The sequence below is a fragment of the Crinia signifera genome, chromosome 3, assembly GCF_055691185.1.
Source record: "Crinia signifera chromosome 3, ASM5569118v1, whole genome shotgun sequence".
NCBI lineage: Eukaryota > Metazoa > Chordata > Amphibia > Anura > Myobatrachidae > Crinia > Crinia signifera.
The window spans coordinates 245,470,029-245,483,696 of NC_139219.1; the positions used below are offsets into that span (position 1 = coordinate 245,470,029).

Here is a 13,668-nt window from a genome sequence, read left to right on the forward strand (position 1 = left end):
ACCCACCAGGTCAATGGTACAAGATACTGGAATAATCAGTAAAAACAATAAATTCTCAACATACCATACATAATATACTAACAGTACTTTGGCCTACGTTAACTTGAGTCTAACTGGTACCGGTACCCCATTATTATCCAAGATCCGAGTTTAGGATTCGGCCTGTGTACAGGAACCAATGTACAGTTCCCGGGGGAGGTGTCCCTATGGGGCAACCCGGCCTTCCTACGGATAAGTAGCCGGAGGGTGACTCGTGAACTCTGGCCTTCCTACGGATAAGTAGCCAGAAGGTCACTCTTGAACTCTGGCCGAGGTAATGGTGAAAATATCCTTGTCATGTAATACTGTGGAAGGCAAATTAACTGTCCTTGTAGCTCAACAAGGAAGGATTAACTGTACTCCAATGGTTTACAGGACTAAAAGCAATGAGAGCTATATGTCCATGCACTAGATGGGACTATTCCCAGGCACTGTAATACAGACACTGTCCTGTAGATGGGGCTACCTGGGTCTTGTACTGCAGCCAAGCAGCCTACTGTAATTAGAGTCCTCCTTTGCATAGGCCCTGTTAACATGTGGGATGGGGACCAGTTACTCTCTTTCCCCACATGGCCTATTACATTAACTTGGTGTAGCTGAAATGTCACTAAGTCACAGGGATCTGCACATCCCTAGGATACCTATAATTATAAGGCTCCTTTCTCCTCTCTTCTTGTTTGGAGTGTTACCCTTAGGGCAAATGTTCCATGTATAATAGAAAGTCTGGAGTAGTGTTCAATGTGAGTGTACAGGGCAACACATACTCACAATGTCCAGGGTCAAAAGGCACCCGAATGCTGAACCCTTCCTGATATCTGTACAGCAGGGATTCCACTGCAGCTGCTGCTCCCACTCTTCTCTGTACTTCACACAATCTGTGCTGGTATGATGCCTACCACTGCTCCTCATGGTCTGTCCTGCATCACTGTGCACACTGCTGCTCCCAGCTGTAACACATCTGCTCTGTATCTCAGCACACTGCTGCTCATGGCTGTAACATGTTCTCTCACTTTCTCAGCACACTGCTGACTCTCTCATTAGAGCTCCCCCAGCTCCTAGCTCTCACAGCATACTTCAAGTGCAGTCTCCTTTCTACTTCCTGTCCCAGCAGCCTGCTCACATGTGTTCTTCCCCTGCAGTCATTTCTGGGTCCTAAAGTCCTCCTCATTTCACAGCTCATTGCAGACTCCTGCTATTCACAGTACAGTAAAATGGAGTTAACCCCTGCAGTCTCTTGGGAAGATTTACTATACTTTTTGGGTGTCAACAAGAGAGGGGCATCAGGCTGTGGGCTGCATGCCTCAGCAACTGGCAATGCAGAGACAGGCTGGCACTTGTAGTTCCACAGCAGTCCAGGGGTACTACATTCACCCACACTTTTTCATGTGCGTGTCCTCACGCATCAACAGCTAATTGCAACGGGAACAATCAATATTCGTAACTGGCGGGCAAGACATTCCTTGTGCTTCTAGCTGCTAGAAATTCCTTTTGGATCTTTTTCCTTGCCTTCTTGATGCCTGCTGTAACCACAAGGTGACTTCCTCCTTGCTTATCGTGTGGTACTCAACATCGGGTCCATGTAATTCTGGGAAGAGCCAGGTCACATTCTCCTTAGCTGCACTAGGGGTTTCTTCCGGGGCCTTACACTCAGACTTTGCTACATCTGACTCTTTACTGTTGGATTCCAAGGCTCTAGATCTCTCTGCCACAACCAGTTGCCCCACAGCTTCAATGGCTCTTTCTTGGTCAGTCGCACCAGCATCTGTTGGTCTGGGGTTGGCTGTGCTGGAACCAGTGCGTTCTACCACTTTACTGCCCTCCATTTCTCTTGGTTCTGGGGGAAATTGCAGCCTGACCACATCCTGCAGCTTTGGTTGCATTTTGTTAAATCCCCGGGGTCTTTCCTCAACAGGCAAAACTTTGCTGGGTTCCTCTCTACCTTTACTGTAATGGTAATCTTGCTGGCAGTAGCGTGGAGGCTCTCTGAAACTTGGACAGTGCCCATACCGGCTGCCCTCTGTGGCTTGTCTGTTGCCTTGCACTGGAGCCCCATTCGGACCGGTCACATGTACAGCCTTGATGCCTTTCCTCCCGTTTGCTAACTCAAATTCCACCATTTCGCCACTTCTCAGGCTCTGGAACCAGTTTCCTGGATTTGTTCTCTGAATTGCTGTAAAATGTACATACACGCGTTGTCTGTTGTCTGTTCTCTTGATGAACCCATACCCACGTGGTACACTGAACCACATGACATGACCGGAGATCCTTCTTGGGTTGGTTCGCTCACTATGCACAGCATTTTGTACCCCAGACACTCTCATTTGGCTCTGGAATACTTCAGACGGGCCTGCATTCCTGGGTTGTCCTTCCCAGGGTGGTTCTCCTTGTGACGGTCTACTTGAGAGTTGTTGACAATTCCTCTCAATGCGACCACTTTGTCTACATCGCCAACATATTGGCCTCCCTCGAGCATGAAACTTGTTAGTCACCCATCTTCCCATCTCCTGGGTAACATTCCATCTGGATTGGTTGTTCACTCTTTGTTCTGAATGCCATTCCCTGTTTCTTGATACAGTCTGTCTTATGTTATCATTAGCTAGGGTCTTCCTTATTTCTGCAGTCATCTTGATGAGTCCATCCAGTATGACAGACATTTCACTGATGGACTTGTCATATGCGGTGGGGTTGCCTTTATGCACCTCCATGTCCGATCCTGTTCGGTATGATGCCAAATGTGACACCCACGCTTAGGGGCTCAGTCGTCCAGGGGGTTGGTAGACAATAAACGAAAGCAGGCTTGAGAGCGCAGATGCAATTGAACAGGAGTGATTTTATTCTTCACTTTATAACAATAAGAAATATTACGACCTCTGGTGAACCAATCTCTGTACCCACCAGGTCAATGGTACAAGATACTGGAATAATCAGTAAAAACAATAAATTCTCAACATACCATACATAATATACTAACAGTACTTTGGCCTACGTTAACTTGAGTCTAACTGGTACCGGTACCCCATTATTATCCAAGATCCGAGTTTAGGATTCGGCCTGTGTACAGGAACCAATGTACAGTTCCCGGGGGAGGTGTCCCTATGGGGCAACCCGGCCTTCCTACGGATAAGTAGCCGGAGGGTGACTCGTGAACTCTGGCCTTCCTACGGATAAGTAGCCAGAAGTTCACTCTTGAACTCTGGCCGAGGTAATGGTGAAAATATCCTTGTCATGTAATACTGTGGAAGGCAAATTAACTGTCCTTGTAGCTCAACAAGGAAGGATTAACTGTACTCCAATGGTTTACAGGACTAAAAGCAATGAGAGCTATATGTCCATGCACTAGATGGGACTATTCCCAGGCACTGTAATACAGACACTGTCCTGTAGATGGGGCTACCTGGGTCTTGTACTGCAGCCAAGCAGCCTACTGTAATTAGAGTCCTCCTTTGCATAGGCCCTGTTAACATGTGGGATGGGGACCAGTTACTCTCTTTCCCCACATGGCCTATTACATTAACTTGGTGTAGCTGAAATGTCACTAAGTCACAGGGATCAGCACATCCCTAGGATACCTATAATTATAAGGCTCCTTTCTCCTCTCTTCTTGTTTGGAGTGTTACCCTTAGGGCAAATGTTCCATGTATAATAGAAAGTCTGGAGTAGTGTTCAATGTGAGTGTACAGGGCAACACATACTCACAATGTCCAGGGTCAAAAGGCACCCGAATGCTGAACCCTTCCTGATATCTGTACAGCAGGGATTCCACTGCAGCTGCTGCTCCCACTCTTCTCTGTACTTCACACAATCTGTGCTGGTATGATGCCTACCACTGCTCCTCATGGTCTGTCCTGCATCACTGTGCACACTGCTGCTCCCAGCTGTAACACATCTGCTCTGTATCTCAGCACACTGCTGCTCATGGCTGTAACATGTTCTCTCACTTTCTCAGCACACTGCTGACTCTCTCATTAGAGCTCCCTCAGCTCCTAGCTCTCACAGCATACTTCAAGTGCAGTCTCCTTTCTACTTCCTGTCCCAGCAGCCTGCTCACATGTGTTCTTCCCCTGCAGTCATTTCTGGGTCCTAAAGTCCTCCTCATTTCACAGCTCATTGCAGACTCCTGCTATTCACAGTACAGTAAAATGGAGTTAACCCCTGCAGTCTCTTGGGAAGATTTACTATACTTTTTGGGTGTCAACAAGAGAGGGGCATCAGGCTGTGGGCTGCATGCCTCAGCAACTGGCAATGCAGAGACAGGCTGGCACTTGTAGTTCCACAGCAGTCCAGGGGTACTACACTAACATATTTTCAGTATCTTGCAATGTTTTCAGTCAGAAACTTTATACACTTTTATTTGCCTTACCTTAGTTACACCATTGGACCATTTTACTGTCCATGACCCTTCCTTCTTAAACATTGGGGATTAGGAAGTCCATATGTCCCAATAGCGATGTCATTAACTGCAACGAGTGTTCAATGAAATGGTGATAACATCACGTGCCAAACACAGTCAGTCAAAGTATTTAAATTGATGTGCTTCAACAGCGCAAACGATATAAGGGGAGCTGTAATACCAACATACACATGACAAGAATGGGGTGTGGAAAGTACACAAGCCCCACAAGCCCCCCAACTGTGCTGTTCTGCTGTTGCAGGATGCCTGAAAGGCCATGAGCACATCCAGGCATGTGACCACTCCCACTAGTGCCAGGGGCTCTCCCTGTGTCTTGGCATCCATGAGTGACAAACAGAGACATATACCCCTTAGAAGGTTATGTAACACACAAAAACACCTGTGATTAAACATATAGCAAACTTATTAACCCTTATCTAGCAGTTATATAAGTAAGCCAATAACTCTGTAACTGGCTTCTTACTGGTATAGAGAGGCAGGGAAATGATTATACATGTAAGAGTCTTTCAAGACTTTCTGTAACTGCACTGACTTTTTAGAAACCAAAAGAAAAGCAAATGAAAGTCTAAAAATTATATTTAAAAAAGCTTAATAAATAGATATTGCTTTGTTTCATGTTTAATGTGACATTGGTTTTCTTTCAGAGGAATGACACTCTTAGAAGCCTAAGGATGACAGGCAACAAAATTGGAAATAAGGGTGGGATGTCCTTTGCGGCTATGCTGCAAATTAACTCCACTCTTGAACAACTGGACCTTGGAGACTGTGACTTGGTATGTCCAGGAAATGGGCTTTCATTCATCCCTTGGTTGGGATCATCTGTAATACCCCTTTCACATTGCAAAGGCCGGGTCGCACCCAGGAATTGGAACCAGGGCCTGCCTGGGAGTGCTCCGCCATTTGTGAGAAGCTCCCCACAGCAACCCGGCGGCTTGTCCTCGGGTGTGGGGGAGTAGGCAGCGCTTGGAGCCGATGCTGCTTCCTCCCTATATTGTGAATGGGTTCACACTGCCCAGCATCCCAGGTCTGACCCAGGTAAAACCCTTCTTTTAATTCGGGTTGCTGGACCTTACCCTCAGCTCAGTCCACTGGCGAAACTATCGAGGGTGCAGGGGGTGCAGCTGCTATGGGGCCCGAGCAATGTTCCCTCTAATTTTACGAAGGCTGTGTGCGGCAAAAGATTTTGGCTGTGCAACTTTGGAAGGAAATTTACATTTTTGTGCGTCGCTTATATATAACTGGAAAATGACGTTAAGCATTTGTGTTAACTTTACTTCAAAATGATATTAAACATTTAAATATTCAAAACACAGCACACAATGTAGTTAATGGGTGAAACACACATTAATTGAGTCCACAACTGCAAAAAGGGACCACTGCTGCTTTGTGCGCTCTGTTGTAATGTCTGTGCGCACGCTCATCGAGTTGTGTGCGCGCTCACGTGCGCACAGCTTAGAGGGAACACTGGGCCCGAGGCGTTTCTGGTTCCTGCATCTCCCTCTTCTCCACTTCCAATGTGAGAACGGCCGCTGGCTGTGTCCTAACAACCCTCCCCCATGCCCTGCACAGTGCTGGCCATAGAGCGCTCTTCTAAGCATGCAGCGCCACTGCCTAAAACATCACAGCGATATCTGCCATACTGCTGCTGGCCAGATCCCATACAGCGCTCCCATCCCCACAGTGACTCATGAGAGCACCGCTCCTCCGGGGACACGCAGCAGGTACTCTTCATCCTGAAGGTGGAGGGAAGGGGGATTGGTTACAGTATGTCTGCACTCCTGGTCCATGTATCCTATACAATGTGTGTGTCACTTTCAGTGCACCCCACCCCCGTTCCCTGCACAATGTATGTACTGTATGTGTTGTGTGTTAGTGTGTCCCTGCCCCCTGTACAATGTGTATGTGTGTACGTTAGTGTGCCCCTGGTATATTTGTGTGTCAGGCTGCCATAGTGTGGGAGGATATAGCAGACCCCTCTTGCTTCCAGGCAGTGCCGCGATTTGAGTGTCTCCCCCTCTGTGAACACTCATCTCTTACTCTTTTACTCACTCCTCTCTCTCTGTCTCCCCCTCACACCCTATTTGTCTCTGAAATCCTATAACTACCCCCCCCCCCCCAACCCCCCAAGGGGCATAGCAGTCACAACGAAGGGAGTGGGCTTCCAGATTTTGCTATGGGACCCACAAGGTCTTAGTTAGGCCCCTGGCCCAGTCAGTATAATTCATTCATAGAACACCTCCAAGTATGGCAGCTGTAGAGCCATGTCTACCATGGTATGCTCCACAAAAAGGTTCCTTAAGTTTCATGGTTTCCACATGTTTCTGCATAACAAAGATATTGGTATCAAAAAATTGGAAATTATTTATTTATTTATATATTAGATTAAAGATAAGATTTAAGATCGATATTTTTGGCTCTAGTTCTAGTTTCTATAGATAACATATTATATGGTAAATGCCTATTTTTGCATGTATAACTGCTTTAAAGTCTGGCTTTTTTATTTTTAATAATGTTTTTAATTCCTTTGATGCATGTGTTCTTACAGGGTATACAAAGTTTAATAGCATTTGCCACGGTTCTAAAACACAGCAACTCGATAAAGTCTATAAATCTAAACCGCCCTTTATTCTATGTACTACAGGTATGTACTGTAGGGAAGTATTTAAATTGTTACACTGTGAAAAAACAACAACTATATTTTAACAGAGATTTTATTGTATATTTTACTATTAAGGAAGACACGACCATTCACATATCTCTGATGCTGAAGGCGAATGATACTCTGAAGGAGATCCATCTAGCTAAACATGAGATGACAAACTCTGGAGTGGAGCGCTTATGTGAAGGCTTATATGGGAACGGCACTCTGAAATATCTTGATCTAAGCTGGTAATGTTTCATTCAATATTATACAAAAAAAAAAAAAAAAGATGTACATGTGGTTTTGGTGCCCAGTCTCAAAATGCTACCTCAGTCTATAGCAATGGTATAAAGGATGAATTTAGAATCTCATTATTACATCTACTGTAGTAGTGTTTAGTTTAGCAGTCAGCTAAGACGTGACAGACTACTACTCATTTCCTTATAAACAGCATTGGGAATTTGAACCTTTGTACTGAGCATCTGAATTATGTGGCCCAAACTATCGTCCTACTTCTTATGTACTTAATAATACCCCAGGTATGTACAGTAAAAGCTTTAAAGTGCACCAAAATAACCAGATTCTGTACCAAATCTGTAATAATTCACAGCAAATAATGGTCTCCAAACACACATGCATCAACTCTGTGGGTCCTAGTTATTGTATAATATTTGCAGGATATTCCCTGGGGGAATTTATGTTTGAGTTTGAGAAAAATAAATATTTTTTCCAACATTGTTTTGGCCAACACATCCGGGCTTTCTGCAGATACATAGATGACCTTTTCATGTTCTGGAATGGCGGTGTAGAATTGTTTGGAATTATGATGGGTGAAATTAATGTGGCAGATACTCCGATCAAATTTACTTACACCTCTAGTAATCAATTTATTAATTTCTTGGATGTGTCTGTAACGCTAGCTGACGGAAAAATCAGTACATCATTATTTTGTAAGCCAACAGATCGGAATATGCTACTGTTGGCGAGTAGCCACCATCCGCCCCCATTGGAGAAAGGGTTGCTATATTCCCAAATGGTCAGAGTTGTTCGTATTTTTAGTGATGAATCCAGAATTGAAGAACTTAATAGGGTTATTACAAGGTTTCACCAGAGAGCTATACCCTTAAGTCCTTAGAATGTGCTAAAATTGAGAGCCCTTAAACTTAAAAGATCAGACCTATTGCAAACAGTACCTAGGAAGTCTGAAGAAGTTTTCCCCTTTCTTTCTAAATATGACTCCTCCAGTGCGGAAGTACCGACTGCCAGTAAGGCTCTTTGGCCAATTTTGGCTACAGACAAGGATTTACCTGTATTTAAGAACGTAAGGCCATTAGCTTGCTACACTAGGGGGCGCAATCTGAGGGACATTCTTGTACATACTGATGTGACAGATTTTGAGTCTGCCAATAACCCTAATGTATGCGTTAAACAACCAGGATGCTACCGCTGCCCTAGATGTGTATAACATCAGGCATGTGTTGACATTTGTTGTCTACATAATATATGTATATGAGTGCCGTTCCATTTGCGGATATAGATATATATATATATATATATATATCCGCAAATGGAACGGCACTCCTCACCAACAGTTCAAGAACGCTGCGTACCTTTGCCAATATACATACATGACAGGGTCCTAAATTCCCCACAGGTGATCTGGAACAAGCACATCACTGCAGCTTTTTCAAACAGACATGGTTCTTTACTAGACCTCTACGGGCCGTTTCGGAGGTTAACACCCCGTTTTCAAGGGGATATAGTACACATACACATCTTCCCATTTAAAAAGGATCCATGGCACCAACATCTCTCCCCACCGCCCACGCCACTCCTCCAGGCTGCACGCCATCCACAGGGGCACATAGGCATGACGTCATTGCTCTCACCCGCCGGCATCATTGCCATAGGAACCCGCATCAACAAGCGGCTGCTCGGGAGTCATGTCTCCCTGCTTTTAGCTATATACACACACACACACCACATATATAATGTTTCTGTATTACTCTTCCAGCAATAATATAACATCTGATGGTGTTCAGTGTTTGGCCAAACTTCTGAAGACTAACACAACACTGGAGATCTTAGACCTGACATCAAACAGAATGGAAGATGAAGGAGCAATCTACCTTGCTGAAGCCATTCATTCCTACAACAGCAGCCTCAAAGCGTTAGTATTACACTCCTAAATCCCAATGGTACAACAATATACAATGGAAGTACTGTATATAGGTCCTCAGTCTTTCATTTTCATACAGATGGACATTGACTCTCTCATCATAAGATATTTACAAAATACTTATAATATATGTTCCAGAACTGAGATTCCTGATGTTTTCGATTGTCCTTAATTTTATTTAACAGTATACCTCCTTTGTTCCCTGCATTAGATTAGCAATTGTGAGCAACAATATCACTGGACAAGGTCTCAAGGTGCTGGCAGATGCAATTAATGCAAATAATGGTCTAGTCTACATCTACATTTGGGGAAATGTACTTGATGAAGATGCTTGCACGGTATGTATACTATTGCTCTTTACAATATTGTATATTTAAAAAAATGTGAAATGATAAATGTATAAAAATAAATTATTCCAAAAAGAAACAATGTTTTGGGTATAGTTGAAAGAGTTAATATAGAAAATGAAAGCATATTTACCTCCGATGCTTCAGCTGCTGTTGTCCTCTATAGTCTCTCTAAGGGGCCAATTTTTATCTGTACTAATATAATGTGAAAATGGGAGTTGTTACAGCATATTCACATTATTTTAGGGACTTTCAAGGCCTTTCATGACCAGCGCCAAAGGTACTTGATTCCTTACTGCCCCTCTCTATTACTATGATCTGAAGATGACTGATATTAACTGTACCTAGAATCTGCCTTAACTCATCGGGGGGAGGGGTCGAGCTTACAGTCTGTGGCTGATTTTACGGAACTCTCTTCCCCACACAGTGCAAGAGGCCCCTAAACTATTTGCTCTGGGGCCGAGACAATAAAATTATTACGGGACCCCAGCAAATTATCACAGACTGCACATGTATGACAGCATTTCAGAGCACAAATCAGAAGTAAAGTGACTGCTAATGTGAATTTTTTTGGACACAATGGCCAGCTGTATGCTTCATGGTGATATCTGATGTAGATAAGGGAGCTGTGAGGTCATCCTGATGGAGAAAGGAAAGGCAGATTTGGAGTGGTGGCAGAGCTGTCCAATGACTCAGCAGAACTCTAAAGGTGCCCACACACTAGAAAGATCTGCGATCATAAGATGTGCGCATAAATTAGCCTTCAAATCTTTTGTCCGATCTCGACAAAAGATTTCAGGCAAGTGCACATCTTTACCAAAGATTTTTCTTAAGATCCCGTGTGCGTTCCTATGGATCTTTTGTTAAATCTTCTGATCTTTTGTGCAGCACGTAAGATCAGAAGATTTAGCAAAAGATCCACGGGAGCGAGCATCGGCCGATTTTCGACCGATTATCGGTAAATATCGGCCGATTTATCGAAAATCGGCCAATCGGCCCAAAAATCATTCTAGTGTGTGGGCACCTTAAGGATTCAAGGAATCTGAAGTAACAAACAACTCAACAGATTTTTCAGACTACTTTGATCACTGGCTAAGAGATCAGAGCAGCCTGATAGTCATCAACATGGAGTCACGACCCCATGCTGAGATGACCGTGACCCACTTTGGTGTAGAGACTCACAGTCTGAGAACCACTGGTCTATTGTGTACCCAGCTTTAGAGAAAGAAGACAGCTGGTAGCTGGTCAGGTCACCCCTATACTAATTCTAGGTGTTTGGACCTTTCTACCTATTTCATTCTAAGGGGCAATTTACTAAGATGTGAGTACTATAGTATATGGGTTATTGCTATGGGCAACCAATCAGAATCTACTTATTTAGCACCTTCTAGAAGGTAAGATAGTATCTGATTGGTTGACCAGAGCAACACCCCATCTAAAATAGAACTTGGATCTTAGTAAATTTCCCCCTAAATGCCTGTAACTTTTACCCTAAATAGAGTTTATAATTATAAATGCCATGTTTTCTATTTATTTACCCTAATGCGATATACATGTACCTTTTTCTACCTGTTTTACCCTAATTATAGATGCTTGGATATTCTATATTTTTATTAAGTGCACCTAATTAAGGGGTAGATGTATGAAGCAGGGATAATGAAAGAGAAATGATAAAGTGCCTGGTACTTTATCATCGGCCAATCAGCTACTAATTGTCCCTTTTTAAACCCACCCTGTAACTTAAAAGCCAGGAGCTGATTGGCCAGTGATAAAGTACCAGCCACTTTATCACTTCTCCTCCCTTATCACCGCTTCATACATCTACCCCTGAGTGACCTAATCAGATATACTAACTAGATTTCTATGTACCACTTCAGGCATTTTCAAACCTACTTTCCATTGGTCGTCTCAGTTCCTCCTCAACAGATGTTCGGCCATATATTGCAGATGGACGGATTTATCTTGCAGAGCTTTTTCACGGACTGAAAAAACATTATTACTGGACTCCAAGTGAAGGATTTGCAGATGACCCTGTATGCAATTCCAGCCTCACAATAACAAATGATTATTAAAATTAGAACCTATCACACATTATACATATCACATAACCCCAAATATTTGCATTAAATGCAGAATACTGTATTAAAATATTTTAAACACTTTCTATAGTGGATTATATGCTGTGATTTCCACAGGTGTGAATTAATCTAATGGATTTAGCAGAGTTCTCAGCATTATACAGAAACACAATTTGCTCATACTTTTGTTGTTATCCCACACATTACTTTATAAACAGGGTCTTATGTATCAGGTGCAAGAGCTGTTGGAAAAGCACATTAACGATTTTTGCCACAGTATGCCAGACAAAAAGTGGGATATGGTCGGCAAAAAGTGGGATGTGGTCAGCAAAAAGTGGGATATGGTCCCAGATAAGAAATAGGTTGAGGGAGAATATAAAGTGAGGCACCGTGCCCGAGGCATAGCCAGTGCAGTGAGCCATGTGAGGGGACGTGGTACACTGATACTGAGAGTGAAAAACCCATATCAACCTTTTGACTGTCGATCTTCCTATTGTTGAGCTAATGCTTGTTTCAACCTTCGGACCCGGGCATCCTTAGCCATATCGAACTATTTCATGTGTCGAAATAAGCCCTGTTGACCTTTAAGGCCCCCAATACACTATGCGATTTTGGGACGAGTTCATCCGATTTCGGCACTTTGTGCCGATAATCGGGTGAAATCAGCCCAAAATCGCAGGTGTGTGATATCTGATCCGATGCGCGGTCCCGTGTGCATCGGACCGGATCAGGGAGGTCAGTACATACGATCACGTCCGACCTCCCTGTATGCATATGCCTGCCCACCTGACAGGCATATGCATGCAGACACCGGGGGAGCAGTGGGGCGGGCAGCGGGTTCCTGAGTGCTAACCTGGCCTGGCGGTGATGATCATAGATATCAGCACAGCAGCGCTGCGGGACGGGACGCGCAGTGGCGGGTATTAGATTTTAAAATTCCTGTCAAATGACTAGCCGTTCTCTGATTGGCTGAGCTCTCAGCCAGCCAATCAGAGAACGGCCAGTCATTTTTGCTATTAGAGAATGCTAAAACTATTGCAAAGCATGCTGGGATGTGTAGTTTCAAAACATCTGGAGGGCCAACATTGGACATGCCTGCCCTATAGTATCAGAATCATATGCATGCCCCCCCCCCCCCCCCCCCCCCCCCCCCAGGCCAAAAGTTTCTTATTGGGAAATTAAGACAAAAATATTAATTAAATAAATTATGTTTAAATGTCATCTTTAGGTTTAATTAAGTAGTGAGTAACAAGATTAGCTACTGTTTAACCACATATTTTATGACTGGCAACCACAAGCCATAATTAAGTAGTGAGTAACTGAAAGTCTATGGTGGAAATTTACTAAGATGTGTATTGTACTTCACATTTGATATTGCTATGGGCAACCAATCAGATCCTGTCTGATTGGTTGCCCATAGCAATATCAAATGTGAAGTTGGTGTGCCTTGAGGACCGTGGTTGGGAATGCCTGTTCTAGAGGGTGCTAAATAAATAAGTAGACTGATTGGTTGCCCATAGCAACATCACATGTGAAAATATACTATTCACACTTGCAGGGGTTAACTATATTAGTAATAGCATTGGCTTTTTTTGCACCAAAGATTTTTTTACACATTTCTCCAGGCATATAGAACTTTTCTTTAATTAGCAAGTTTAGTACCTTCGAAAAAATGCATTGATTTTTCTTGGCTTTCCTCCCTTAAATTATCTTATTTTCAAAATTTCTCTGAAGGGCATACATGTATGGCTGCCAGTCGCATTATGACCCAGCTTGTTAAGGGCTCACTACAACTTAAGCCACGTGACTGTGGTTGCCAGCAGTGTTCCCTCTAAGCTGTGCGCACGTGCGCGCGCACACACTTTGACGAGCGTGCGCACAGACATTACAACTGAGCGCACAAAGCAGCAGTGGTCCCTTTTTGCAGTTGTGGACTCAATTAATGTGTGTTTCACCCATTAACTACATTGTGT

At 43.7% G+C, this 13,668-nt stretch overlaps 1 protein-coding gene across 3 annotated transcripts in view; it reads left to right on the forward strand.

The window, feature by feature from the left end:
- The window catches only part of LRRC34 (leucine rich repeat containing 34), a 21,328-nt gene extending 9,547 nt beyond the window's left edge, over nt 1-11,781 (forward strand). The window contains exons 6-11 of one of the 3 annotated variants that reach the window (XM_083177806.1): nt 5,095-5,223; nt 6,996-7,091; nt 7,185-7,339; nt 9,106-9,261; nt 9,482-9,608; nt 11,495-11,781. In XM_083177806.1, the coding sequence (XP_083033932.1) occupies nt 5,095-5,223; nt 6,996-7,091; nt 7,185-7,339; nt 9,106-9,261; nt 9,482-9,608; nt 11,495-11,689 (858 nt within the window). In that variant the 3' untranslated portion in view covers nt 11,690-11,781. The remainder of the gene's footprint in view (nt 1-5,094; nt 5,224-6,995; nt 7,092-7,184; nt 7,340-9,105; nt 9,262-9,481; nt 9,609-11,494) is intronic. The other 2 variants (XM_083177807.1, XM_083177808.1) reach the window with 2 other exon arrangements.
- Nucleotides 11,782-13,668: the final 1,887 nt, after the last annotated feature.